Raw genomic sequence first — 27,800 nt, 5'->3', positions numbered from 1 at the left:
AACTGGAGTTTTAGGGATTGTGCTTATTCTGTGTATCCCATTGCTGAGGCCATAGCAGGAACTTCGTACTTATGAATAAAGTATTGCAAAGAGATAAATGAAAGGCTAGCGCCCCGAAGGAGCAAACCTGACTTTAAAAATCTCTCTTTAGTACCCCTCACGTATATTATTTCACTGAATCCCTACGACCCCCAAGGGGTAGGGGCTATTATTCCCATTCTGCAAATGTGGGTGTGTCTTCTGTAAGTCATTCGGCCTTTGGGGGTACAGAGCTCGTAGGAGGCCACATCCCGACCCAGGGAGCGGGGTGGATCGGGGCTGGGGGGACACAGATCCGAGGAATGCGACCCCGGAAAGAAGAGGTCACGGTCTCCTCCGGTTCGTTTAAAATTTGTCGCCAGTCTGGCCGGCTCCGGACCCAAACCACACCCCTTTAGGAATCCCCGCCCCCTCTGCCGCTCTGCGCCTATCCGCCGCGAGCCAGGCTCCCGGCCAATCAGAAGAAGGGTTAGGCGGGCGCGGCCGTTCGGCGAGCCAATGGGTGGGGAGCCGGAGCGGGGCTTGCCCGGGCATGTGGGAGCTGCAGGCTGTCTGAGCACCACGTGCGGGCGGGAGGACAGACGCCGCACTTCAGGTGATCTCGGGACCCTGTTGGGGACGGCGGGCTGGGGCGGGCTGGCGCGGCGTGTTCCCGGCCGCCGGGCCCCGCGCGCGGTGTTCGCCCCCGGCCTGCGGCAAGGGGCGCCCGGCCGACCGGCTCTCGCGGCCCGGCGGGCGTGGAGGCCTGGCCCCGGGCGCAGCCTGTGCCCGGTCCCCGCCCTGCTCGGGGTTCCGGGGCCTGTGGGGGGCGGCGCTGGGCGCTGGGACTCGGCCTGGCAGGCTCTGCCCGGCCGCCGCGGCCAGCGAGTGACCGCCTTCTGAGTCCTTCCCTGGCAGAAGTCGGGGCTCCCCCGCGGGGGGAGTCCTCAGGGATCGCGGGCGGCCGGGGCCGACCGTACGGGGCTCTCGGGCTCTCGTTTCCCTGCCGAGAACTTGGGAGTCCACGGGGGTCTCAGCGAGCCACACTTGCTCAAATTCGGGCGATTATTCGTAGCAGGGCTTGGGGGTGGGGTCGCGCGCTCGGTGAAATACAGATTCTCAGGTGCCCTTCCCCAAAATGGCAGTTAGAATAGTTGGGGGGGGGGGGCAGGTAGGCCTGGGAATAGGCGTTTTAAACAGACTTTCTAACTCCTTTTGGGAAGCCCCAAGCCTAGTTCAACCCTCGGTTTTAACAAACTCTCCTTTTGTGGCGAGGGGATGGTGACTCGGTCCAGGTCGTCTAGCTTTTAATGCCCGAGCGCTAAGTGGGCCTGCACCCGCCCTGTCTTCCTGATCTGCCAGCAGGTTGGTAGCCCCTCGGCGATTGGGACTTCGTGGTTCCTTTGAGGCCTTGGCTCTGAGGCCTCTGCTGCTGGGGTGCTGGGGTCCTTCCCTTAGGCCACAAGGCTCCCTAACCCCTGCAACAAGAAGGCCCTGTGGCTGCCGAGCCCCGAAGAGCTGGTTCCAGACTGGAGGGGGATTGGACCTTGTCTTTACTGAAACAGTTGTGTTATTTGAGCAAAACTTGTCTCCAGCCTGGCTGAGCTCCCATCGGGGGCCCAGGATAGGGGAGGCAAGTCCTAGATAATTAATCGTTGTCTCCAACAGGTCAGCAAGGTCCCGGCATATGGAAGAGGGCTGCCTCCACCTCTTGAAGCACGAGGCCACTTTTTCTCAGGCAACTTAATTTCTGGTTTCTTTGAAACCATCTTGCCAGAAGGGTCAGGGAAGCCACTCCTGACCTGCAGGGCCCTGAGCCCTTTCAGAAGGGAAAGGGCCCTCCTCCCCCCGACAGAGGTCAGTTTCTAGCAGCATCAGAGTTTGTCCTCCTAGGTCCCGTTCTCCCCATTGCCGGGCTGAGGCAAATTGAGGTTCTGTGTTTGTCGGCTCTCCTATGTGACTTGTTGAGATGAAGAAGCAGATTATGGCTAAGTGCACGTCTAAAAGGGAGAAGGCTTCTCGGGGAGTAGATGAGCAAGCCAGAGGGACGATGAGTCAGGATGGGGCACTGTGCCTCGCCCTGGCCCGGCGTCGCGGAGTAGCACTCCTCCCCACGCCTCTTAAATCTCTGCTCCTGTTCAGACTCTTCTCCAGAGCTCCTCCTATAAGGCAGTCGCGCATCAATCCCTGGACAGAGCCCATGCTTTCAGCACCTTCCAGACACAGTTCTCTCTCGCCCTCCACCGTCTACTCACCCCCTACCTCCTTTTCACTCGCTGCACTGCCTCCTTGCCCTCTCACAGTGGATGTACTCTGCCTGCTGGACTTCGTGTCTGCATTTTCTCTGGATGCCCTCCCCTTTCTGTACTCCTGGCAGACTTTCCTGAAACTCTTCAAAATGTGCTTCCACTGCCAGGCTGCACTAACCCAGCGCTTCTGTCTGTCCAGTACTTGGCCCGGTGAGTCACCTTGGCCAGGCCAGCCTGTCCTTAGTTCACCTCTCCCGTCCCTGAGCCCACCCTGGTGGGTGTCTGGCTGCCTGTCTCCTTGCCACACCGGGAGCTCCCTGAGTTCCCAGTCACCTCCAGCTCCAGCATCCCCACGGTCTGGCAGATAGCAGGCCCGGCTCCAGCTCCCTTCACACACTTCTGAAGAGGACCCGCTATATGCTGGGGCCTGGGCTGGCTGATGGGGAAGGGGCGGAGACACACAAGGCTCTGTGCCTGCCTTCCAAGCACTTTGAGCTGGACCGTATGTAACTACAGCCTGAAAGTGTAGCGGACCCTTCCCTGGTTGTGCTGTTAGGAGTAGAGGGATGACTTTCTTTGCTCCCCAGCTAGACTATAAATGTCTGGGCTTAGGGCTACTGTGCAGTATTTCAGTGACTTCCCTGGGTGCTCTGGGACTCCCTCAGTCCATCAGCAGAGATCAGCCTGGGGACACCAGCTTAGGGTAGGGCCACCGAAGTGTACGATAGCCTTCTCAGAGTGGGGACAGAAGGTTGAGTAGTAGAAAGGGGGGAGGGACAGTTTCCCCCAGCTGTGATTTACCCACCAGCGGCATCGTCTGCTCACGGGCCCCTCTTCCCTCCCCAACCCTGGGCTCCTTTCTTTTCAGGCCTTTGCACCAAACGTGGCCACTAATTTGTCTCCCTGTCACCTCGAGGGTTACTGTTTTTCCTTCGCTTAGATTTAATCTCTTCTGGCAAGTCTTCCAGAATCATCCTCAGCATGTTCTGCTTCCCTGGCACTTCTGACCCAGCCCTGCACACACCTTGTGCTTTGTCCCTGTCTCTGCAGTGAGATGCAACTTCTCGGAGCCCGGTGGGGACACCAGGGAGCCTCAGGCAGCCCAGTGGAATGAAGGGCTGCTCCAGCAGGACTTCCTGAAAGATGTAGACAGGACAGGGGACGTATGTGAGGGGGACTGGAGGCAAGAGGAAGGCCTGTGGCTGGGGATGGGCAGTGAGTCCAGGCTGAGGCAGCTTTGACCTTGGAAGAGTTCGTTACCAACCAGGAGAAGAGTCTTAACCTCTCTGGGGGAGAGGTACCTCGGTAGCTCAGTTGGTTAAGCATCTGACGCTCGATTTGGCTCAGGTCATGATCTCCCGTTTCTTGAGTTCAAGCGTCGGGCTCTGTGCTGACAGTGCGGGGCCTGCTTGGGATTCTCTCTCCCTGTCTCTCTGCCCCTCTCCCTCTCGTGTGCGTGCATGCTCTCTAAATAAATAAATAAATAAATAAATAAATAAATAAATAAATAAATAAACGTACAAGAAAAACCTCTCTGGGGGAAAGGAAGCAGGTAGTTATTGAGCCCCTACTGTATACGGTGTATGCAGATCACAGCACACGTGTGTCGTGTCTTCAACAGGAAAGGTGGTAGGGCCATTTCGCTTGCAAGCCGCCTGAAGCTCAGCAGAGCTCCGTCCGGAGCTGAGTTAAATCCTGCTCTGCCTGCTTGAAAGTCCTGGTTTTCTGGTCTGTTAATATACCAGCTGACTTAGCAGGTGAGGTGAAGCTCTCCAAGCTAGGGCCCCTCTAGGTCCCCCGCTCTTGGGCAGCTGCTGGCCTTGTTGCATGGGATTTGCAGCCCCCTGTGAACTGCAGGCCTTTCTGGTGTTCAGTGATGGAGAGCTTGGGGCCCCGGAGACCTGCAGACACTGCTGCTCAGGGCCTTTTCCGTTTCCGCTTTGTAAGCTGAGCAGGTTTACCATCACGCTGCTGCCCACAGCCTATGGTGACCTCACAACGTGCCCAGCTGTTGAAAAATGTTTGCGCGTGCTCTTGTGATTTGTGAAGTAGAAAGTCATTTAATAAATTACCATATTTTGGGGGCACTTGGATGGCTCAGTCGGTTAAGCATCCAACTTTTGATTTCGGTTCAGGTCATGATCTCACAGTTTGTGGGTTTGAGCCCTTGTGTTGAATGGCTTTGTGCTGACAGCACAGAACCTGCTTGGGATTATCTGTCTCCCTTTCTCTCTGTCCCTCTCCTGCTCATGCTCTCTTTCTCTCAAAATAAATAAATAAACAGTAAAAAAAAAAAAAAAAACAAACAACTGGGATTATATATACACACACATGCATATATACACACACATATATACATACACACTATTTTTGGAACCGTTATTTTTCTCAAAAGTATACCTTTCTTAACAAATTTTAAGTTTGTTTTTAAGACAGAGCATGAATGGTGGAGGAGGGGTAAAGAGAGAGAGGGAGAGACAGAATCGGGGGCAGGCTCCAGGCTCTGAGCTGTCGGTGCAGAGTCCGATGCAGGGCTCGGCTCGCAAACCTTGAGATCATGACCTGAGCTGAAGTCAGACGCTGAACCAACTGAGCCACCAGGGCGCTCCTAGCTTTCTACAAATTTTTGATGCCAATGCTTACTGGAGGTAAGCTATGGCTTGGAAGTTGAGACCTTGGACTCTGGGTCCATATCAGTTCTTGTCTCTTATTAATTGAGCAGGTTACTTAGTCTCTCTGCTTCAGTTCTCTTGCCTGTGATTATGAGGATAATAATACTTGTTCGGGTTGGGAATATTTAGTGATTCCCTGTAAAGTACTCAGAACCGTGATTTGCATGTGGGGTTGACCTGAGTGCATTGCTTATTCGTAAAGGTCTTCGACTCGGCCTGGGAGCCTGAGACAGCACAGGGCTGTAGGGCAGCCTGGCAGAGGGGCACAGTTCTCACCCAGCCCCTCTGCCCCTTGTGTTCTTTCTGCAGAGCGCTGCCCCGCTGGCACGTTGCCTCCGGGGCCTCGCTGGACCCCAGCGGTGAGCTTATTGGGATGGTACCCCGGGAAGGCCCTGAGTCTGCCCAGCGCCTGTGCCCTTCCGTGGCTGGCCCGAATGCCAAGGATGTGCTTCGGAGAAAGCACAAGACGAGGAGCCGACAGCACCAGCGATTCATGGCCCGGAAGGCCTTGCTGCAGGTGCAGGGGCTGCTGAGCACGCCCGCAGGGCCGGGATCCTCCCCACTGCCCGCACGGCCGGAGGCACTGCCGGGCTCCGAAGCCACCAGCAGCAGGATGCAGCGTCCAAGGAATGAATCTGGAGGTGCCTCGTGCAGCCGAAAGCCCACGCCCAGGGAATCCACAGCGCCCTGGCCCAGCAAGTGCGTGGCTATCGACTGCGAGATGGTGGGCACGGGGCCCCGCGGGCGGGTGAGTGAGCTGGCCCGCTGCTCTGTGGTGAGTTACCACGGCGACGTCCTCTACGACAAGTACATCCGGCCGGAGATGCCCATCGTGGACTACCGTACTCGCTGGAGTGGCATCACTCGGCAGCACATGCGCACAGCCATCCCCTTCCAGGTGGCCCAGAAAGAGGTGAGGGCAGAGGTGGGGGCTTGTGTGATGGCTGATGGCCAGCGAAGGGCAGCCCTGGGTTTGAGCCACCGCTTAGCCGGTGGAAACAAAAGACTTCGGGGAAGTTACTTAACTTGCCTACACTGTGGCTTCCTTCTGCAAAGAATCCTGTGCCAGCAGGAAGGGGTTGCTCGTACTGAGGAGCTAGAAGATGGACCCCACGCGTGCCTTCCCTTCATGCTCCAAACCACCCGTGGGGAGAGCACCTGTACCGGGGACAGAGCTGAAGTAGGCCCTGGGTCGTAGTGACTGGGAGGGCCTGGGTTCAAACTGGAGGCAGCTTGGCTGACTGGAGCTCGTGGCTCCCCCGCCCCCCATGCTGCCACCCCTCGGCGGGATCCGGGCACCAGCGGTGAGGCTGGCAGCGTGACCGTGGGGACTTCCCACCTCCCTTCTCCGCTCCCAGATCCTCAAGCTCCTGAAGGGCAAGGTGGTGGTGGGGCACGCGCTACACAACGACTTCCAGGCCCTCAAGTACGTCCACCCTCGGAGCCAGACCCGGGACACCACCTACGTGCCCAACCTGCTCCAGCGGCCTGGCCTCCATACGCGCACCCGGGTCTCTCTGAAGGACTTGGCCCTGCAGCTGCTGCACAAGAAGATCCAGGTACGTGGCACGGGAGCAGGTGGCCGGTGGCCGCAGTGAGCGGGGGCCCCAGCCGGGGCTGTACCTCCAGGCTCCAGTCCCGCTTCCTCCCCCGTCCAGGGCACACGGGTAAAGCGCGGGCTGTCGCGTCTGCAGGCAGCCCCGGGGTGCTCTCTTCCCCCGTCCTGCCCCAGTGTCCACGCTCTTGCGGGCTGCTTGCTGTCTTCTAGATACGCCCCCTGCCCACCTCCACTCTGTCCCCATGCATGTTGCATGTAGAGCTCCCATCGCGCAGCTGGAGAGCTGGATGGAGCCTTCCTCGGGGGCAGCCAGTGACCCTCGCTCCCACTGCCCTCCGCGTTTCCCCACCTGCCCTCCAGGCCTTTGAAGTCGGAGGTCTTTAGCGGGTGTAGATCTGAGGACGTGGGCTCAGCGGAGCAGGGTGGCGTGGGGCCCGTGCGATGGCTGAGCTTTTCTGTCTGGGCGGCACCCTCGCCCTCCGCCCAGTCCCGAGCTGCGCGCAGCCGCTCGGAGAGTACGCGTTCGGGGCCGCGGGCAGTGATGGGGACTGTCGTCCGCAGGCTGGCCGGCACGGCCACTCGTCGGTGGAAGACGCCGTGACGGCCATGGAGCTCTACCGGCTGGTCGAGGTGCAGTGGGAGCAGCAGGAGGCCAGTAGCCTCCCCGCCTGCCCAGAGGACCGGGAGCCCGACAGCGGCACAGACACGGAGCAGTACATGGAGGACCGGTACTGGCCAGAAGACCTGGCCCCGGGCCCCAGCGGAGGAGCGGGGGACGCACAGGACAGAGGCGAGTGAGGCCAGGGAGGCTCCCGGGCAGCCTCCGAGGGCGGCGAGTGGTGTGTGGGGGCCAGGCGAGCCCCGGGCACCGCGTCCTGGCCGGGACAGGGTGCCGCTAGCCCGCTGCCGGCACCCGGGGGTTGGGACCACCGGTCCTCCTGGCTCCCTCTGCCCACGGCGCGGCCCTCCCCTCCCCAGGGCTACTGCGGGCACTTTGTCCCCACCCCTGTGGTCGCTAATGGTGCTTCATCATAGACACCGTGAAAACGTCAGGTGGGCAAGCTGTGAGGACTCAGCCCGAGGAGGGAGTGTGCCACAGATGGTCCTGGCTGTCACTGGCCTTCCCCGCCCCCAGGGTGCGCTGTCTACAGGGATGATGTCTCCTCCTTGGGGTGTTAGTTCAGCTCAGTGACTTGGTAAAGCCCTCTTGTTGTCCTCTGCCCCGTCCTCCACAGGCACGTCAGGTTCAGAAGGAGTATGCCCTGAATCTGGAGAGTGAAGGCCACTCTACGGGGCCCTCCTTCGCTTTCTCTCGGAACTGGAACTCTGGCTGTAGCCGTAGTGGGAACCCAGCGCGAGGCTACGATGGCATGGCAGGGCTCTTAGGCTCATGGGGTGTTGGCACCAGAAGTCACCAGGCACTGGTGGGAGGATGAAAGCCGATAGGCTTTGGGTGGGGAGTGTGGCATACTAATTTTGACCCAAATCAGGCATTTCTCCTGCCCATCCAGCACGAGGCTCCCTTAAGCACAAGCCTGAGGACCAAGACAGCAGCTTGAATCCCGGGACCCCTGTGCAGAACCGCACCCAAGGGACCTTATTTATCTAGAGCAAGGCCAGCGGTGTGCAGGGGAGCAGAGTGGGTGTCCCCCGGGGATAGGGCCGGGCAGTGGCGGCCGTGCAGTGCACCCGCACCCAGGCTGGGGTCCCCTCAGGCACTTTGATCCACAGTCCTTGTGGTTATTGGGTTTTCTCCAAATTTCTAGAACTGTTCTCTGTCAGGATTTCATCTCCTACCCTTCTTTCCTTGTTTCCTAAGGGGCAGTTTGGGGGTATTGAGGTTCAACCAAGATCTCGGGTCCACACAGACCGTTGAGCCCCATCTTGGCTTGCCACTTATAGCTTTGAGACCTCAAGTCTGTGACCTCACTCTTGAGCCCGTTTCCTTGTCTGTAAAATGGGGTAATGATATAACCTACCTCACAGGACTGTCACGGGGGGACGCTAAGCGCTTAGCGCAGTGCCTGGCACTTCGCAAGCCGAGGTCGGTGGGAGCAGCTATTTTTTCTTCAAGGGTCACTGTCAGCCTCCTCTGGGTCACACCTGAACATGCCCCTTGGCTTGAGTGGCTTCGGCCCAGACGGGGACTGTCCTTCCTTGCTTAGCTGTTCCAGCAGGTGGGGCACCGGGCCAGCCGTGGACACAACCTAGAGGTGCTGGGTTCTCCCTGCGGCAGTGTGACCTGTGTCTACTCCGCGTCCCTCTGTGTGCAGGAGGCTGACGATGGTTTCTGTGTCCGTCTGGGCCAAGCAGCAGGGCCAGGAGCTGAGAGACGCTGCTGAAACCACACTACTTTGAACTTGTCTGTCGCCAGCTCCCTCGCCGGCTGCAGAGTGGGGAGCTGGCTGAGGTGCTGACCTCTGCTGGCCTGGCTCCAGGGCTTTGTTCTGGAGTCCTTAAAAGTCTGTAGCTGGCGCCAGACTCCCAGCTGGGGCGTAGCTTCGATTCTTGGGGCTGTGGGTTGAAGAAAGATGGAGCTGTTACCAGCAGGGAAATGTACTGGCTTTAAAGTCAGCTTTGTTGTAAAACCAATTGTTCTGGAATAAAACTCAACGAGAAACGTGGATGAAGTGGCCCTTTCTGAATTCTCCGACTGGGGTGGGAGGGTGGCTTGGCGGAGAGACCGGGAGGTGTGGGAGCACTGAGTCTTGCTGGGCGCTTTGGCATTTGAGGTGGGGGCTTTCCAGATGATGCTTTGGGATGTGGCAAGAACATTCTAAAGCTACAGAATTTATGTCTTTCAAATACTTTGTTGAGCTTATTTATTTTGAGAGAGAGAGAGAGAGAGAGAGAGAGAGCGAGCATGAGCCGGGGAGGGACAGAGAGGGAGAGAGGGAGAATTCAAGCAGCCAAGCAGGTTCTGCGCTGTCAGTGCAGATCCCGACGTGGGGCTTGATCTCATGAACCTTGAGGTGATGATCTGAGCCAAAACCAAGAGTCGGACGCTTCACCGACTGAGCCCCCAGGCGTCCCTATTTTTTAAAATTTTATCACTGCCCTATTGTAGAGCATAAAGTTTATTTAATTTGCTTCTGCTGAAGCTGTGGACTCACTCTTTTAAGACAATTTTTGGGTTTGATTGTGATTAAATACACATAACATAAAATTTACTGTCTTCACCATTTCTAGGTGCACAGCTCAGTGGTGTTCCGTATATTTACCTCGTTGTACAATCTCCAGGGCTTTTTCATCTTGCAAAACTGAAACTGCTCATTTCACACTTAACTCCCCATTCCCTCCTCCCCCCCGCCCCTGGCAATTGCCATCCTGCCTTCTGTTTCTATGAATTTTTTTTTTTTTTTTTTTACTAAAAACAATTTATTTTAATGTTTATTTTTGAGAGAGAGAGAGAGAGAGAGAGAGAACTGTCAGCACAGAGCCCGACGCGGGGCTCGAACCCATGAGCCACAAGATCATGACCTGAGCCGAAGTCGACACTCAACCGACTGGGCGACCCAGGCACCCCTGTTGCTATGATGTTTACTAGATGCCTCATCGAAGTAGAATCGTCCAATATTTGGCTTTGTGATTAGCTTATTTCACTTAGTGTACGGTCCTCCAAGTTCATTCATGTTTAGTATGCAGGAGGATCTCCTTCCTTTCTTTAAGGCTGAATAGTCATTTGGGTGCATGTACCACATTTTGGCTATCCAGTCACTCCTCAGTGAATACTTGGCTTTCTTCCCCTGCTTAGTTGTGACACTGCCGTGAACACAGGTGTGCAGTGTCTCTTTGGAATCCGCTTTCAGTGCTTCGGGGTGTATACCTGGAAGTAAGATTGCTGGATCGTATCATAGTTCTGTATCTAATATTTTGAGGAACGGCCACAGTATTTTCCACGGCGGCTGTACCATTTTACATTCCCAGCACCAATGCACAAGCTTTCTAATTTCTTCACATCCTCACCAACAACTTGTTATTTTCTGGGGTTTTTTGGCTTTTGTTTGGTTTTTGGTTTTTGGTTTTACTCGTTTATCTTTTTTTGGTAGGTATCCTAGCGGGTGTGGGGTGATAATCTCATTCTGGTTTCAACTTGCGTTTCCCTAATAACTAGAGATCTTGAATATCTTTTTGCGTATCTGTTGACATATAGGAGTTTTTTTCACTTTTTGTGTCTTTAAAAAAATTTTTTTTAACATTTATCTCTTTTTTTAAGAGACAGAGTGTGAGCGGTAGAGGGAGGCAGAGAGAGAGGGAGTCACAGATTCGGAAGCAAGTTCCAGGCTCTGAGCTGTCAGCACAGAGCCCGACGAGGGGCTTCAACTCAAACCATGAGATCATGACCTGAGCTGAAGTTGGATGCTTAACCGACTGAGCCACCCAGGCTCCCCTCACTTTTTGTGTCTTGTAAAATATTTTTTTTTATTGTTTTGTTTTAGAGAGAGAGCGCTAATGGGGGAGAAGAGCAGAGGGAGAGCGATTTGTTTATTTTAAAATGTTTGTTTTTTGGGGCGCCTGGGTGGCTCAGTCTGTTAAGCATCCGACTTCAGCTCAGGTCACAATCTCGCGGTCCGTGAGTTCAAGCCCCGCGTCGGGCTCTGGGCTGATGGCTCGGAGCCTGGAGCCTGCTTCTGATTCTGTGTCTCCCTCTCTGCCCCTCTCCCATTCATGCTCTGTGTCTCTCTGTCTCAAAAATAAATAAACGTTAAAAAAAAAATTTTTTTTTAAATAAAAAAATAAAATGTTTGTTTTTGAGAGAGAGAGCATGAGTGGAAGAGGGGCAGAGAGAGGACAGAGGATCCAGAACAGGCTCCGTGCTGATAGCAGCGAGCCGGATGCAAGGCTCGAGCTCGCAAACCATGAGATCATGGCCTGAGCCAAAGTCAGATGCTCAACAGACTGAGCCACCCAGGTGCTCCTATTACTGTATTGTATTGTATTGTATTGTATTGTATTGTATTGTATTTATTTAATTTAATTTAAAAAAAATTTTTTAACGTTTTTTTATTCTTATTTTTGAGACAGAGACAGAGCATGAACGGGGGAGGGTCAGAGAGAGAGGGAGACACAGAAGCTGAAACAGGCTCCAGGCTCTGAGCTGTCAGCACAGAGCCCGACGCGGGGCTCAAACTCACGGACCGTGAGAACATGACCTGAGCCGAAGTCAGCCGCTTAACCGACTGAGCCACCCAGGTGCCCCTAATTTAATTTTATTTACTTTATTTTATATTATCTTACTATTTTATTTTTAGAGCACGCGTGTGCGAGCAGGGCAGGGGCAGAGAGAGAGAAAGAATCTCAAGCAGACTCTATGCTCAGCACGGAGCCCGACTCGGGGCTCCATCCCATGACCCCGGGATCATGACCTGAGCCGAAACCAAGAGTTGGACGCTCAACCGACTGAGCCACCCAGGCGCCCTGTGTTTCTTTTGAAAACCGTGTTCCATTCGCAGTTTCACATGTATTAAAGTGAACCACACCTAATTGCTGCCATTTGACTGAGCTGGTCCTACCTGCCACATACACCTTAGAAATCCACACAGGCACATTTTTGAGCACACGCCCGCTGAGACAGAAGGTCAGGGTGCCTGTAGGGAGCGGTGTCCTACCCGCTGTTAGGAATCATCCATTCTTAGCCTGCAGCCCGCGCTTGGTGCCACCCAGTGGCAGCCTCTCCACCCTGTACGGTCACAGGTGGGTCGACTGAGGCAGGATGTGTGTCTTGTAAGGTTGAGAGGTTTGCCTTGAGGGACTTTCCTGCTGTCACTTGACCTGAGGGCTGCAGCCTTGCCGACGGGTGACACCAGTTAAACCCGGGAAAGCCTCCCTTCCAAGCTCTTCCCCCCACCCATCCCCCTGGCTGGGGCCAGGGGCTTCTCCCCTAGGCTGTCAGAGGGCCCCTGTCTGACCTCAGCGTGCCCAAGGCCTTGGGAAAAAATGCAACACAGATCCGGGGGGTTCTCTCGGTGCAGGTGCCGGGCGCCCTGCAGCAAAACAAGCAGAGGGGGAGGAGGAGAGGAGCAAGTAAAGTACATGGGATTTCAGATGATGCTAACTATTCCTACAGAGGAAACCCAGAAGGGATTGGAGGTACAGTTGTGGTTTTTTTAAAACATAATTTATTGTCAAATTGGCTAACATACAGTGCATACAGTGTGCTTTTGGATTTGGGGGTAGATTCCCGTGGTTCATCACATGCAACACCCAGTGCTCGTCCCAACAAGTGCTCTCCTCAATGCCCACCACCCATTTTCCCCTCTCCCACACCCCATCAACCCTCAGTTTGTTCTCTGTATTAAACAGTCTCTTATGGGCGCCTGGGTGGCACAGTCGGTTAAGCGTCCGACTTCAGCCAGGTCACGATCTCGTGGTCCGTGAGTTCGAGCCCCGCGTCAGGCTCTGGGCTGATGGCTCGGAGCCTGGAGCCTGTTTCCGATTCTGTGTCTCCCTCTCTCTCTGTCCTTCCCCCGTTCATGCTCTGTCTCTCTCTGTCCCCAAAATAAATAAAAAACATTAAAAAAAATTAAAAAAAATAAACAGTCTCTTATGGTTTGCCTCCCTCCCTCTCTGTTTGAAACTATTTTTCCCCTTCCCCTCCCCCTCCCCCATGGTCTTCTGTTGAGTTTCTCAAGATCCACATATGACTGAAAACACATGGTATCTGTCTTTCTCTGACTGACTTATTTCACTTAGCAGAATACCTTCAAGTTCTATCCCCATTGTTGCAAATGGCGGGATTTCATTCTTTTTCATTGGCAAGTAGTATTCCATTGTATATATAAACCACATCTTTTTTTTCTTTTTAATGTTTTATTTATTTTTGAGATAGAAAGAGACAGAGCATGAGCAGGGGAGGGACAGAGAGAAAGGGAGACACAGAATCGGAAGCAGGCTCCAGGCTCTGAGCTGTCAGCACATAGCCCGACGCAGGGCTCGAACTCACGGACTGTGAGATCATGACCTGAGCTGAAGTCGGACGCTTAACTGACTGAGCCACCCAGGCGCCCCTATAAACCACATCTTTATCCATTCATCAGTTGATGGACATTTGGGCTCTTACTGTAATTTGGCTATTGTTGAAAATGCTGCTATAAACATTGGGGTACCTCTGCCCCTGTGCATCAGCACTCCTGTATCTTGTGGATGAATTCCTAGTGGTGTCATTGCTGGGTGGTAGGGTAGTTCTATTTTTAATTTTTTGAAGTGCAGTTTTTAAATTTTTTTAAATCTTTATTTTTGAGAGAGAGACAGAGTGTGAGCGGGGGTTGGCGGTGGGGGGACAGACAGAGAGAGAGACACACAGAATCTGAAGCAGGCTCCAGGCTCCAAGCTGTCAGCACAGAGCCTGATGCAAGGCTCGAACTTACGAACCGTGACATCACGACCTGAGCTGAAGTCGGCCACTTAACCAACCGAGCCACCCAGGCGCCCCCCGTTTTTTTAAAAACATTTTTAACGTTTATTTATTTTTGAGAGAGAGAAAGAGACAGAGCGCAAGTGGGGGAGGGGCAGAGGGAGACACAGAATGTGAAGCAGGCTCCAGGTTCTGAGCTGTCAGCACAGAGCCAGACACGGGGCTCGAACCCGTGATCCTTGAGATCCATGACCTGAGCCGAATTTGGATGCTTAACCAACTGAGCCACCCGGTGCCTCGAGGTACAGTTTTTAAATAGAGGCCAGAAAAGGCCTCAGCGGGAGGCCAAGGGAGAAGGAACAAAGGGATAGATAACTTGGAGGCAGAGCTCCAAGGGGCAAGAATCTCGCCGCAGAATATGGTGACGACTTCCTCACTGAAACCGGCTTGTTTTTGTCCCAGCTGTAACTCATTCATCTAGTCAATAAATACTGAACGCTCTACGTGGCAGGCACTGTTGTAAGAGGTCAGGAGCCTGGGAGTGGGTCTAGCCCCAGGAAGTATGGCTGGCTGGGCTGCTGGGGGCTCCTTCCAGGCTTTCTTTTCCTTGTCCTCAAATAGTGTCAACCCAGCTGGAGGCGGAGCCCGTTGAGGGCAGGCAGATGGTCGTTTCTGAGGCACCCCCAAAGCACTGGAGCGTCTAGGGGCTCCCTCCTTGCCTGCTTGGCTTCCCTGGGTCGGAGGGTGAGGCTAGCCCTACTCACACCGCAACCTTCCATGCCCTTCCTATGAATAGCCTCAATGTCCCACAAGCCAGCTCCCCCTGCCCCCATGGGAGACCTCACAGAGTGTCAGATTGGTAATGGCCCCGGAAGCTGTGGGACATTCCTTGGGCTCCCATCCTGGGGAGGTTTATTCTACAGGCAGGCGGAGGGTGAGAAAGGAAAGAAAAATGTGGCAGTCTGCTGCATCCACGTCAGCGGCATCATCTGAGGAGGGGAGGGCTCTTCTGAGCACTTAAGTGTGTGGTGTGTGTGTGTGGGGGGGGAAGGCTTTGTCGGTGGTGACTCAGGCCCTTGGGCCCCCCACCTGCCAGCAGCCTGAGGTTAAGGAGCAGCCCTGCCCCGCCCTGCCCCGGCCTCCCACCCCGCCCCGGCCTCCCACCCCTGACTTCGCCTGATAACAAACCAGAAACTGAAACAGAGTCAGGATTCCCGGCTTGAAGTCAGAGATGAGTCACAGCTAAGAGCAAGTGCAGTAGCTGAGAAGGGGCACCAGAGTGGCCGATGTGAGCCGAAGGCACCAGAGGTGGGCAGGTGAGTGGGGGCTGGGACGGCGAGGCCAAGGCGCTTCCGCAGGGCCGCGGCCAGGGGAGCGGGTGGGAGGGGGCCCGGCGGTCCCAAGGCTGCTGGGCCAGACCGGAGGCCCTGGGACCGCCGGGCTGAGGAAGCCGGGCGGGGTGGCAAGGGGCCAGCTTCCCCTGTTGCCAGATGGCGTTCATGACAGACAGGGCAGAGGGGACAGGCTGGCTGGGTGGTGGCCGAGGACCCCCGAGGCCTCGGTCGGCCCTCGAGTGATGCCCCTCCCGCCTCCCCTGTCCAGCGCGTCTGCGGGTCCTGGTGACACATGGAGAGCGGCACCGAGGTGGTGGCCATGGACTGCGAGATGGTGGGGCTGGGGCCCCGAGGGGAGAGCGGCCTGGCTCGTTGCAGCCTCGTGGACCTCCACGGCACCGTGCTCTACGACAAGTTCATCCGGCCGGAAGGGGAGATCACTGATTACAGGACCCTGATCAGTGGGATCACACCTTGGCACATGCAGGAGGCCACGCCATTTGCCGTGGCCAGGCTGGAGGTGAGTGGAGGGCGGTGTGCCAGCCAGGCGGAGGGGGGGGGGGGGGAGGGGGGAGGGGGAGGGGGATGGGGGGAGGGGAACCTGCGGACAGCCGCCCGCCATCTGCACACACGCTTCCCGGCACCTCGTCCAGGTGCCACATTTGTGACCTGTGACCCCAGCTGTGGAAGATTCCCCCCTCTGCCTCTGCATGACTAGGGCACGGAGAAACCTGTTGGTGTCTTCTTCACGTCCCTGAGAAGCCTTCCTCCCATCAGACAACCTTAGACTCACGTCTGGGAGCAGCTTTCAGGGCATCGGGTCCACCTTGCTGGTCTTGTGATGGGGGGAACTGAGCACCCCTGATGCCCCCCACAGCGTGATTCTTTGCTCTGCCCTGAGCTGCCACTGGCGAACCCCGTGAGGAAATGAGGAAAGTGAGGCCCTCGCCGGCTGGGCCCTGGTAGCGGGCCCCAGGTCTTGAAGAACAGGCCAGAGGCCCCCCTCACCCACCCCCAGGCTCCGGGAGCTTGTTCCCAGACCGCACAGTAGGGCCCTACCGTCGGCTAGAGGTCAGCGTGTGACCCCAGGACCTCCCACCCTCCTGCCTCACCTTGTTGTGATGACTTTTCCAGTCTCCGCTTTCTGTTTCTGTTTCTGTTTCTTTGAATCACCAGACGGGAAGCAAAGTCTAGCACCTGCTTTAGTCCCTTCTGGGAAGGTTTGGAGGGGCGAGTGAACTCATCAGTATCTAGGCTGCCGGGGCTCGGGGAAGTCCCCGAAGAACAGAGGGGACCGCGGTCCGTCCCAACTGTGCACACCACGTGCGTGCCAGGCTCCAGGCGCTGCAGAGAAACCCACGGCGGTAGCTACTGTTTACTGAGCGCAGGCTACTCGCCGGGTGCAATCCTGGGCACTGGCCGCCCGGAGCTCACTCACGCCTCCCGAATGGCTGCCGCGAGGCCTCCCAGGAGCCGGTAACTCACAGTTGGGAGGGGCCGGTTTTGAATCTCGGCCGGTGACTTAGCAGCTCCTTGGGCGAGTTACCTGGGCGGCCTCTCTGCACCCAGTTTCTCCCACCTGGGAAAGAAACTGGGTACGATAACAGCAGCAACCTCATAGGATTATTGTGAGGCTTGAGAAAGCGCCTAGAGGGAGCGCCTGTATTATGTAAGGACTCCAAAAATGTTAGCTATTACGAGCGTCTGTTATCCCCATGTTGCAGATGGGGAAACTGAGGCCTGATTGAACTAAGTGTATTGGTTTGCTCGGGCCACCATGGCGGAGTAGCACGGACTGCGGGGCTCAAACAACAGAAATGTACTGTCCCAAAGTCCTGGAGGCAGGAGGTCTGAGCTCAAGGCGGTAGCAGAGATTTGTCTCTTCTGAGGCTGTGAGGGAGAGTCTGGTCTACATCTTTCTCCCAGCTCCTGGGGGTCCGCTGGCAGTCTTCGGTGTTTCTCGGCTTGTAGAAGCATCACCCTAATATCTGCCTTCTTGTTCGAATGGCGATTGCCTTGTGTGCGTGTTTTGTGTCCCCCACTTCCCGTTTATGAAGACACCAGCCATATCGGATTAGGGCCCACCCTAATGACCTGACGACCAGTACTTACATCTGCAATGACGCTGTTTCCAAATAAGTCACATTTTGAGCTATTAGGGGTAGGATTTCAACACAGGAATTGTTGGCAGGGGCGGGGGGGGGGGGACACAATTCAACCCACAAGACCAAGTGACTCACAAAGTTTTAGGTAACTAGATGTGGTCAGGACTCAGAACTCAGGCTCAGAAGTCTAGGGCTGTGTGTCCAACAGGGGGCTGCCAGCCACACGTGGCTGAACACCGCCAGTGTTCAAATACCTCCCATGGCTCCCCATTGCCTGAGGTCCCCCCAGCACACACTCATGGCCGTCCAAACCCTACCCACCTGCCTTTCCTGCCTGCCCTTACAGCTCAGCCATCATCCAGCCAGTGCTCTTCCAAGCCCCTCCCCCTGCCCTCTCCCATCCCTGCCCCTGGTCCAGGCCAGAGCAGTCCTTCCTGATGCCCTTCCCCACCCTGTCCACCACCCCTACCTCCCCACACTGGACTCTGTAGTGGGGGGCTCCAGTTCTCCTGGCTGTGGCCCCTGTGCTTTATTTATTTATTTTTGTTTATTATTTTTGAGAGAGAGAGAGAGAGAGAGAGAGAGAGAGAGAGAGAATCCAAAGCAGGCTCCTTGCTGACAGTGCAGGGCCTGACACAGAGCTTGAGCTCACGAATCGTGAGATCATGACCTGAGTGGACACTTAACTGACTGAGCCACCCAGGCGCCCGGGCCCCCACCCAGGCACCCCGGCCCCTGTACTTTAAAGCTTGTCTGTCCACACACATGGCCTGCCTCGTTCCACATTCCTGCTGTGTATTCTATCTGCCCCCAGATTGGATGGTGTGCTTTGCACACAGAAGGTACCCTGAGAATGTTTGGGGGACTACAGTTGAACCGATTTTCACAAAATACAGAGTTCTGGCAGCGGCATGGAACGAAATCGCCTCTGCCCTCGTGCTGGCCTTTGCTGTTAAGATGCAGTGATACGCACACAGCCTGGGAGGTGGAGAGCAAGTGCCCTGTCTTTAGAACTTGTCTGGACGTGGCTCTGTGTCCTCTGGCTCGTTGCTAAACCTCTCTGTGCCTTCAGGAGGCACATCTACAGCACAGGGGTGACGAAGCAGCATGGGCGTATCCAGCACCGTGTCCTGGAGCCGTTCTAAGTATTTTCCACACGCCACTGCCTTTACTCTCCACAACAACCCCGGGAAGTAGTTAACCAGTGTCATTACTCCATTTGACAGATGAGCAAACTGAGGCACAAGGCTGAGCCAACTGTCCAAGGAAGGAGTAGAGCAGAGACTCAAATTCTGGCTCCAGAGCTTGCTCTGGAATGTTCCGATCCCACAATCCACGTGTGTACACGCTCCGTGAATGCTGAGCATGCAGTATATGCGTGGGACAGTGCTAGGCACCCCATGTTTGAGCCCAGGAGGGAGAAGGCAACGGCTGTCATTTGTTTGCATGAACCAGGACACAAAGGCCGCTTGATCCCACTCCATCACCCATAGTGTTCTAATCCCAGAGACAGAGACCGGGCTCACGGGCCCCAAGATGTGAAGAGCTCCCAAAGGGAAGAAGCCTATCATTGCCTCCCGCGCCGGGTGACGCCTCTCAGGTGAGATTAGGGCTCGCCAGGCTTTGGTTTCACGCAGGCAACTTTCAGAGGCTGCTCACCAACCTGTCTCTTCCTCCCCTAGGAGTGGTGACTGGGTCCCACCAGTGGTGAGCCATAGACCGGCCCATGGCAGCCAGCGGGTTTCTGGGGATCCACTAAGCCCCCCACAGTCCACCCTGGAGGGTTGCTACCATAGGGCACTGAGATCGTGCAGGGGATCCCCCCTCCTGTTTTTTATTCTTATTTTTGGTAAAGTGGTTACATTACCTTTTTTTTTTAATGTTTATTTTTGAGACAGTGCAAGCGGAGGAGGGGCAGAGAGACAGGGGGGACAGGGGATCAGAAGCAGGCTCTTCGCTGACAGCACAGAGCCCGAAGTGGGGCTTGAACTCAGAATGTGAAGCAGGCTCCAGGCTCTGAGCTGTCAGCACAAAGCCCGACACAGGGCTCGAACTCACGATCCGTGAGATCTTGACCTGAGCCAAAGTTGGACGCTCAACTGACTGAGCCACCCAGGTGTCCGGTTACATTACTTTCATAGTGGAAAGTAATCGCTTGTTACCTTCCGAAATCTCTAGGTCTGACATCATCTAGAGCAGCGGTTCTCAATGTGGAGTGGGTGTTGCCCCCAAGGGACAAATGTCTCACTATCTGAGGCATTTCTGGTTGCCACAAGTGGGGCAGGGGGCCTGCTACAGACATCCAGGGGGTAGAGGCCAAGGATAGTGCCAAACATCCTCTAATGCATGGGACGGCCCCTCCCCCAGCCACACACACACCAGAGAAAGTGTGGAAGTTGAGAAACTGGCCTATAGAGCCCCATGAATCAGGCTGCCAGCTCAGAAGAGAACCCAGGAGGAGACTGAGGTCCCGAGAGGGGCAGTGACTTGCTTAAGGACACACAGCAAACCGTGATACAACTCAGTGTTCAGATTCAGGGCTCTCACCTGGTGAGTTAATTAATGCTGTTTGTTTTGTTTTGTTTTGTTTTCCTAATTGTAATTCTTAATGGCGTGTAACTCACTTTTGTAAATTAATGCTCCTTTCATGTTAACCCGGTACACTGAGTCGCATCTACCCTCTGACCAGGCTTGGGGAGGGATAATTACAGTTTTAGTTGGCAAACAAAACAGCTGAATCCCATGAAGCATCCCGGTTTAGGAGGGAAACGCAGACAGAAGAGAGGCCACAGTAGCCTGTGAACAAGGAGTTACTGGGCCGAGTGCCTCCTGCTGGGGCCCCGCCCCCGCTCAGGTGTCTCTGGGGCAGGTGTCTTTGGGGCTTGGCCAGACGGAGGAGGGTGACTTCACCGTCCAGGTTTCCCCTGGCATAAGCAGTCTTAGGGGGTGCGGGGAACAGGCTGGGGCAGGGCCACCTGCAGAACTGGGCAGGGGACAGGAGGAAAGGGGAGACTGAGGCCACTCTTGAAGATGACAGTAAGGCCTGGCCCTCTAGATTTTTCATAAGGGCCCCAGGTGATTTTTCCGACCAGGAACATCCGGGGAATACTTGGAACAAGAGTGGCACTGCAGTAGAAGGACCCTCCAGGCAGACACAGGCCACTGGTCCTGGTGCTACCCTGCCGTGTGACACGGGTACGCGCTGCTCTGTAGCCCCCTTGCCCTGTTGGTAAGATGGTGTGATCATCCCGGCCTTGTAGGGGCCACGTCCCCGATCCGGGAGATCTGGGCGCTGCCCCGGGCCCAGCATGGCTCTCCGCTCCGCCATTAATGACGCTGGAGCAGGTTCTCAGCAGGTGGTAATAACAACTATAATAACAGTGATGGGGTCAGGCAGGTCTGGACACCTCACTGCAGCTCTCAAGTCACCAGCTGTCACCTCTCTGGTCCCCAGGCCCCTCCTCTGGGACATGGAAATCAGAATACCCGGGTTGAGAGGTCTGGCCTGGCGCTGTGAGAGCAGATGGGTGATTGTCCCTCCTCCCCACTCAGTTCTTTCCAGGAATTCGAGTCTCCGCCCCCTGTGTTTGGCACTCCTGACACTGACTGAGGGCAGGTCCCGCGGCCAGCAGGTCACAAAGCCCTGAGGTCCTGCCAGCTGGCACCTTCTCCCCATCCCTGGCTCCGGCAGGTCCCCCTCTTCCCTCCCCGGCCCTGTCTCAGAAAGCCGGGGGAGCCCTGGCTGCTAATGGGCCTCACCTCTCCAGGCCTTTGCCTTACAAATGGGGAAACCGAAGCCCAGAGATGGCCTGTGACCTCCATGAGAGCACACAGCAAGTCCCAGCAGTCCCTCTCTGCCCAGTGCCCAGTGCCCAGCATGTTTTTGGCCTGAAACGTTGCTGACATCTCTCTGCTAAATAGACTCATCTCTTTTTTTCCTGATTCCTTCTGCTTGTCTACCCCCCCCCCCCATTTTATTTCTCTCCTCATGAGCCCAGCGGTGCTGACTGTAGCCACCCCCTGCCAGGACCCTGGGGCTCAGGAAGTGATTAATTTCCCAGGAATCTACCTCACGATGACTCTTGTCCTCTTCCGCCTGGGAACAGTGCAGCGGTTTCTGGGATGGCAGACAGTCCCTCAGGGCTTTGTGTGAACTGGGCCTGAGCCAGCTCCTCGTTGGGGGAAACAGGCCACATTGTTCGGGAACACAAAGAATGTGAGCAAGAAAAGGTGTGTGACCCACAGCTGCCCTGCGGGGCCTGTGAGCGCCACCCCTCTGCCACGGGCTGGCGGGGCCCTTTCCTCCACAGTAGGACTGAGCTGCTGGTGAGGGCCGGTGTCCTCACCGCTCAGGTGACCTCTAGATCAGCAACACCAGCCCCACCTGTTAGAGACGTGAGATCCAGGGGCGCCCGGGCAGCTCAGGGGCTTAAGCGTCTAACTGTTGATTTCGGCTCAGGTCATGATCTCACGGTTCGTGGGGCTGAGCCCCGCGGCCAGCTCTGAGCTGGGTGCGGAGCCTGCTTGGGATTCTCTGTCTTCCTCTCTCTCTGTCCCTCCCCCACTCTCTTGCTCACTCTCTCTCTCTAAGATAAATAAATAAACATTGAAAAAAAAAGTGAAATCCAGAGTTCTGGGTTCACCAGGTGACTCCCACCCCAAACATCCACTGGAACCAGCACGGTCCATTCCTCAGGAGAGCTTCCCCAGGCCCTAGGCGTGGGCTCCGTCCAGAGGAGGCCCTGACAAAGCCGTGTGAACAGGGTGGGGTGACGTTGCCTGTTGACGGTAGATGGACGGAGCCCTGCTTCCACCACTGTGGCCAGGGACAAGTCGCCTCATCTCTCTGAGCCTTGGCTTCCTCTTCTGCAGAGTGGCCCCAGTGATCCTGTGGTCGCCAAGGGAGAGCATACCAATGTCCCCCGTGATGTCTCAGAAGGCCACCAGAAACAGAAGCAGGGCACGGGAGGGTGTCAGCCAGGTGGCAGTCTCCTTCCCCAGGCACAGAAGACAGGCCAGAAGCTATGGGAGAGCTGTCCAGAGGGGGGCCTGAGCCCCAAGATGCCCCTCCAGCTGGGGCCCGACACAGCTCTGCCCCAGAGCCCCCGTCCATCCTTCTCCAGTGACAGCCCAGGTAAAGAAAGGGGAGCCTGTGTGGCCGTAGGTAGGAGGCTGTCCCCAGGGCCACCATGGGAGGGGAGTGGAGACGGAGTCCAGATGGGAGGCTTGGGTACTTTAGCGGTTACTCCCCGAAGCTCGGCCCCTGGGCTGGTGGACGCCAGGAGCAGGCCTGCTCTTCCTAAGTGTGCTCGTAACGGGCAGTCCGCTGGCTCTGAAGGCTGGCCCTGCCACTAACCAGCTGTGTGGCCATCCCAGTTACCTAATGGTGCTTAGCAAATCGCCTCCAAACATAGTGGTTCAAACAATGTCAATATTTACTTTGCTCCTGCACCTGCAGTCTGGTCAGGGGCGGATGGGGACAGCCGTTGGGCTGAGGCAGAGGCACCCGGCAGGCCCAGAGCTGGAACCTTGGGAGGTTGGCTTGCCTACCCATCCCGTGGCTGGCCTGGGGCCCCTCAGACTCTGCTCTCTGCCTCCAGTGGTCCCTCCAGCACGGTGGCTTCGGGGCAGCTCCGGGCTGCTGGGACACTGGCCCTCAGAGAAGTCAGAAGTCTCACGGGCAGGCCCATATTCAATTCAATTGGATTCCATCTTTTGTGAGAGCCGGAGTCAAGGAATCCGCAAACTTGCTTTAAGATCCTGAAGAGTAACCTGGGGCAAATTATTTCACTCCCTTAGTGCTTCCACTTTTTTGTTCTCATCCACAAAACATGGGCTGCGTTAGCTTTTTACGGCTGCTTTCTACAAAACCACAGGCTTAGTGGTTTAAAGCCACACGAACGGGTTATCCTTCGGTTCCACGGCTCCACGGTCTGACCCGGGTCTCAAAGGCTGAAATTGAAGGGTGGGGAGGGCTGCGTTCCTTTCTGGAAGCTCTGCAGGGGAGTGCCGTTCCTCACCTTTTCCACCCGGGGCCCCCTCCTCCTCCTTCAAGGCCAGCAGGAGCAGGTCAGGTTCTCAGGGCAAATCAGGGCCCTCCACCTGGAAGGGCCCTTGCGATTCCGTTGGGCCCATGCGGGTAGCCCAGATCACCTCTCACCTTGCACCCCAAGCCCGCCTGCAGCTTTAACTTCTCTCCGCGTGTAAGGTGCTCGCGGATTCTGGGGTTTAAGGCGCGGGCAGCTTCGGGAAGTCATTCACCTGCTTGTCACAGCAGGCTTGTTGACAGGGTGACACAGGTGACGTACTTAGATAAGTGCCTGGCACACGGGCGTGCTCAGTAGGTGCCACTGTCGTTACTCGCGCATGAGGAGAGGCCCGGTCCAGCCTCCTCATTATACAGATGATAGAGAGGGTTGAGGCCCAGAGAGGGAGGACAGCTTGCTCAGAGCCACACAGCAAGTCGAGGAGGGACTGCTTCCCTCCGGTACCCGCGAGGACCCCCACTCGGCCCAGACGCGCCCGGAGGACCCCGTGTGACGTGCGGGGCGCGCGTCTCCCTGGCCACAGATCCTGCGGCTCCTGAAGGGCAAGCTGGTGGTGGGCCACGACCTGAAGCACGACTTCCAGGCGCTGAAGGAGAACATGAACGACTACTCCGTTTATGACACGTCGGTGGACAGGCTGCTGTGGCGGGAGGCCGGCCTGCAGGACTGCGAGCGCGTCTCCCTCCGCGTGCTCAGCGAGCGCCTCCTCGGCCGGCGCATCCAGGTGAGCACCTGCCTGCTTTGGGGGGGGGGGGGGGGGCTGGCCCCTCCCCCCAGGGCCCGCGCCCCTCCCCCCCCCAGGGCCCGCCCACCACCCCCAGGGGCTCCAGAACCAGCACTGGACCCCGAAGGCGCTCTGCATCTCCCCCACAGCCTTGAGAGGCTGTGTGCTTGCCAGCGAGGAGGGGTGCCGGCCTCGGGGTTCCCCAGCAGCCGGCCCTGGACGAGGACCCGAGCGCAGGAGGTTCATTCCAGAGGTGACCCCGGGACGTGCTGGTGGAGCCCAGCGCCCAATATAGGTCTTGTTTGTTTTTAAACTCCAGCCAGTTACTCTGTGGATAACTGAAGTTTTTTTCTTTAATGTTTATTTATGTTTGAGAGAGGGCCAGTGTGCGCGGGGAAGGGGCAGAGAAAGAGGGGGGTAAGGGACAGAGGATCCCAAGCGGGCTCCGTGCTGACAGCAGAGAGCCCAATGCGGGGCTCGAACTCACTAACCTTGAGGTCCTGACCTGAGCCCACGCTTAACCAACTGAGCCACCCAGGCGCCCCGATAACTGACGTTTAATCCCACTGCGGGCCTCTGGAATAGGGTAAAACGCAGCCCTCAGATCTTTTCCAGGGAGCGGCGGTATTTACACACAGCTCCCAGCAGGCAGGGCTGCTGCTGCTCCTGGAGCCCCCATTTCTCGGCACTCGTAGTCTCTGGCGAGGCCCAGAAGGGGGGTCCTTGGGGGCTCACGGAGGTGGCAGGGCCAAGGGAGGTGGGCCGGACACCAGCAGCCACGGTCCACGTGGGGGAGGTATTTATTAGCACCTACTCTGTGCCGGGCTGGTCAGGATGCTGGACACGGAGGGCTGAGCAGGGCTGGCCTTGTGCTTGAGGGACTCCTGGGTTGAGGGAGGGTGGCCCATTAGTCCGGAGGGATGAAGGAAAGCAGGTCTGCAGGAATCTGAAAGGCGAGTCTTAGTGGAGGAGGGCGGGGAGGGGAGGGCACCAGGAACTGGGGAGGGAGCAGGGGACAAGCCTGATTTTGGACCCCTCCGTTAGCCTTGTGGCATGCAGGACGGAGGACAGAATACACAGCACGTGGATTCACCCAAGTGCTGAGCAAGTAGCATTTACAAACATCATTTTGGCATTTGAAAACAAAATTTTTTAACATATATTTATTTTTGAGATAGAGAGAGACAGAGCATGAGGGGCAGAGGGAGACACGGAATCAGAAGCAGGCTCCAGGCTCCAAGCTGTCAGCACGGAGCCGGACACGGGGCTCGAACCCCCTGAACTGTGAGATCATGACCTGAGCCGAAGTCGGGGCTTAACCAACTGAGCCATCCAGGTGCCCTGGAGTATTTTTTTTATATTCGCCTGGTCCCCTGGAGCTCCCTCTGTGTCTGTGTGTCTGCAGCCCCTCCTCCCTCACCGGATTATAAGCACCTCGAGGACACAGCCTGGTTCTCCGGATGCTGGAAGCTGTGCCTGGCCATGCCTGGGCCTAGTGCCCCAGCTCTGGGTCAGACAGGAGAAGCTGGGCCTGCTCCAGCCGCCTGCGGAGTCCAGGGTGTCAGAAGCCTGGGGCTGCTCACCCACCGACCCCCCTCAGGGCCCGGGAAACCGGGGTGCAGGTGGGGAAGGCCCAGGTCACAAGGGGTCTCTGCATTCAGCCCTACCCCAAGTCCCCCTCCCGCCCCCGCTCTGTCCATGTGTCTACAGAACAGCCAGTTTGGACACAGCTCGGTGGAAGACGCCAGGGCAACGATGGAGCTCTACCGAATCTCCCTGCAAATTCGGGCCCGCTGAGGGCTGCCGGCCCGGTGGTTGGGTGACCGCAGCTCCAGCCGGCCCCTGCCGCAGGGACTCCCCCAGGGTCTTCTTCTCTTCGGGACACCAACTCCCCTGCTTTTGGAAAACGTGTCTTTAGTAGTAAAATGGTTTATTTTTTCTGCTACCTCAGTGGCTACTCCTGTTGCCTTTTTCGGAGCCGGGTCACGGTGACGGGCCGTGGTCCACGTGAGGCTTAGACAACAGGGAAGACGGGGCTGGAATGGGGGGCTGGGGAGCGTATGTCGGTCTCTTTAATAATCTGGAATCCTTGAGGAATCTAGGTGGTATGCAGCTAAATAATACCCTTGCCTCTGCCTCCCTCTCCTGTTGCGCTTATGCCCAGGGGAGTGGCACCCGGCTCAGAGGTCCGTTCGTGTCATCTTGGAATGGGTGCCAAGGCCCTGGTGAGCCCGGAAGCCAAGGTACAGAGACTGTGGGGGGCGCTACCCGAAGTGACCTTCAGCAAGTTGCCCCTCCTCTTGTAAAACGAGAAAGCAAAGGCAGGGGACCCTGAAGTCAGAGAGAACGAGGCTGGACTCCGGGCTCTGGCATTTAGGAGCCGTGTGACCCAGAGCGAGTGACTTAATGGCTCTGTGCCTCAGTTTCTCCATCTGTAAAATGGGGGATTCTAACAATTCCTAGGGTTCTCGTGAGACGTTGCGTACAAAGCCCCTGGCACCACGCCTGTCATAGCTTGAGCACCCAGCAAACGTCAGTAACTGGGGGTTATTGTCTTGGGAGACCCCAGGGAGAGCAACTGCACTCTGCTGTGGGTCCCTGACCTCTGACGGAAGGGCGTGCCTGGCGTGTGGGGAGGAGGGTGCACACCAGAGCAGTCGCTGCTCATCGGAAGCAGCAGATGCAGAGTTGGCACTTTTAATCCATGGCGGGGTCCCTCCAAACCAGAATTACCCTGGGGGGAGGGGGGCAGGTGATTCTGGCGCCGAGGACACCTCAGGCACCTGAGATGCTTTTTAAGCAACCCCAGTCCCTAAGCACCGTGTTCTCACACTTGACCAAGCATCGGCATCACCTGGAGGGTGCCGGACCCCACCCCCCAGACTATCCAACTCAGCCAGACTGGGGTGGGGCCCCAGAATCTGCATTCCTAACAAGTTCCTCACTGATGCTGGCGGCCCAGGACCACGCTGTGAAAGCCACCGCTAAGCATCAGGTGATTGAACATGTGGCCTCAGCTGAGAGCCACTGGCCTATGGTCCGGGTGCCACCAGGCTGGACCCCTGCCATCCCCTCTGGCTGCCAGGTCATGCAGAGAGAGGCCCACAGCCCTGAGAAATGTGTCCCAAATGGCCCCACCCCGCAGATGAGGGACTTCAGGTAAGGTTAAGGACACTAGGGACTTAAATCCAGGCCCGACTGCCTCATAATAGCAGCGCCCCCCACTCGCACACTGACTTCTGGGGACCTGGAGGACTCCCTCCCCATCTGGGAATGCGGAGAGGTGCAGCTTGCTCTCTCCTGCCCTGGCCCCCACCTGACTTCCAGGGCTGTGACCGGGCCCTCTGCTGGGATGATCTGGGGGAGCCTTCAAAGCAGCCGGGTGCGCCTTGCCTGGCTGAGACTGGCCAGCAGGTGGTGCCCTTGGGCCATCCGCTGGGCCGGAGGCCTCGAAGGCAGAACCGGCTGGAGGAACACTTGGGCAAGAAGTGTGAGGGGCTGTCTTTAAAAATGGTTAGGGGGCTGCAACGGTGACCCTCTAGGCCGACCTCAATTAGCCCCTGAGCTGAGGCTCAGAGAGGGGCTGGGACGGTGAAGCAGCCTGGCCTAGAAGGTGAGCCTGGGGTCTCGGACTCCCAGGTCAAGGTCCCTTCCACGCCTTCAGGCCTCCTTGGAAGGAGGGGTGAACCAGGACTCCCAGAGCAGCGGCACTCCCCAGGGAAATCCGTACCCAGCTTCC

The 27,800-nt window shown here is 56.7% G+C and overlaps 2 protein-coding genes and 1 long non-coding RNA gene across 14 annotated transcripts in view; 2 read left to right on the top strand and 1 right to left on the bottom strand.

The window, feature by feature from the left end:
* The first annotated feature begins 504 nt into the window (after positions 1 to 504).
* Positions 505 to 9,121, top strand: AEN (apoptosis enhancing nuclease). 4 transcript variants are annotated; one of them, XM_045058824.1, is made up of 6 exons: positions 523 to 634; positions 1,687 to 1,875; positions 3,889 to 4,024; positions 5,249 to 5,852; positions 6,298 to 6,498; positions 7,059 to 9,121. In XM_045058824.1, exons 4-6 carry the CDS (start codon positions 5,313 to 5,315, stop codon positions 7,293 to 7,295), a joined length of 978 nt encoding a protein of 325 aa, XP_044914759.1. In that variant the 5' UTR covers positions 523 to 634; positions 1,687 to 1,875; positions 3,889 to 4,024; positions 5,249 to 5,312; the 3' UTR covers positions 7,296 to 9,121. The 4 variants fall into 4 exon arrangements, with proteins under 4 accessions (XP_006932327.1, XP_044914759.1, XP_006932328.1 ...); XM_006932266.4 differs by lacking the exon at positions 3,889 to 4,024; XM_045058822.1 differs by lacking the exons at positions 523 to 634; positions 3,889 to 4,024 and adding an exon at positions 683 to 1,383.
* Positions 9,122 to 14,980: 5,859 nt separating this feature from the next.
* On the top strand, positions 14,981 to 26,006 carry ISG20 (interferon stimulated exonuclease gene 20). Of its 7 annotated transcripts, XR_006598845.1 has the most exons (6): positions 14,988 to 15,167; positions 15,454 to 15,705; positions 22,163 to 22,424; positions 23,861 to 24,061; positions 24,211 to 24,356; positions 25,240 to 25,298. XR_006598845.1 is itself a non-coding variant. In XM_023254933.2 (4 exons), the coding sequence occupies exons 2-4, from the start codon at positions 15,478 to 15,480 to the stop codon at positions 24,214 to 24,216; spliced, it is 435 nt and encodes a 144-aa protein (XP_023110701.1). In that variant the 5' UTR covers positions 15,003 to 15,167; positions 15,454 to 15,477; the 3' UTR covers positions 24,217 to 25,313. The 7 variants fall into 7 exon arrangements, 2 of the variants coding, with proteins under 2 accessions (XP_023110701.1, XP_019687460.1); XR_006598846.1 differs by lacking the exons at positions 24,211 to 24,356; positions 25,240 to 25,298 and adding an exon at positions 25,772 to 26,006 and having other exon boundaries at positions 14,981 to 15,159; XR_006598843.1 differs by having other exon boundaries at positions 24,211 to 25,318.
* Positions 25,822 to 27,800, bottom strand: part of LOC123385802 — a 139,409-nt gene continuing 137,430 nt past the window's right edge. For 2 of the 3 annotated variants that reach the window (XR_006598847.1, XR_006598849.1), the window contains one exon: positions 25,822 to 25,957. This is a non-coding gene — a long non-coding RNA (uncharacterized LOC123385802). The remainder of the gene's footprint in view (positions 25,958 to 27,800) is intronic. The other variant, XR_006598848.1, reaches the window with a different exon arrangement.

This window comes from Felis catus, chromosome B3 (assembly GCF_018350175.1).
Source record: "Felis catus isolate Fca126 chromosome B3, F.catus_Fca126_mat1.0, whole genome shotgun sequence".
In the NCBI taxonomy this organism is placed as follows: Eukaryota; Metazoa; Chordata; class Mammalia; order Carnivora; family Felidae; genus Felis; species Felis catus.
The sequence above is the reverse complement of the archived record's forward strand: the minus strand, read 5'-3'. Positions and strand labels throughout refer to the sequence as shown.

Excerpts from the sequence above, each read along its gene's own strand:
- ISG20 (XM_019831901.3), top strand. The coding sequence starts at position 15,478 with ATGGAGAGCGGCACCGAGGTGGTGGCCATGGACTGCGAGATGGTGGGG. Across the intron at positions 15,706-23,860 it reads TTGCCGTGGCCAGGCTGGAG|ATCCTGCGGCTCCTGAAGGG; the intron begins GTGAGTGGAGGG and ends CCCTGGCCACAG. Across the intron at positions 24,062-25,771 it reads TCCTCGGCCGGCGCATCCAG|AACAGCCAGTTTGGACACAG; the intron begins GTGAGCACCTGC and ends ATGTGTCTACAG.
- AEN (XM_006932265.3), top strand. The coding sequence starts at position 5,313 with ATGGTACCCCGGGAAGGCCCTGAGTCTGCCCAGCGCCTGTGCCCTTCC. Across the intron at positions 5,853-6,297 it reads TCCAGGTGGCCCAGAAAGAG|ATCCTCAAGCTCCTGAAGGG; the intron begins GTGAGGGCAGAG and ends CTCCGCTCCCAG. Across the intron at positions 6,499-7,058 it reads TGCTGCACAAGAAGATCCAG|GCTGGCCGGCACGGCCACTC; the intron begins GTACGTGGCACG and ends TGTCGTCCGCAG.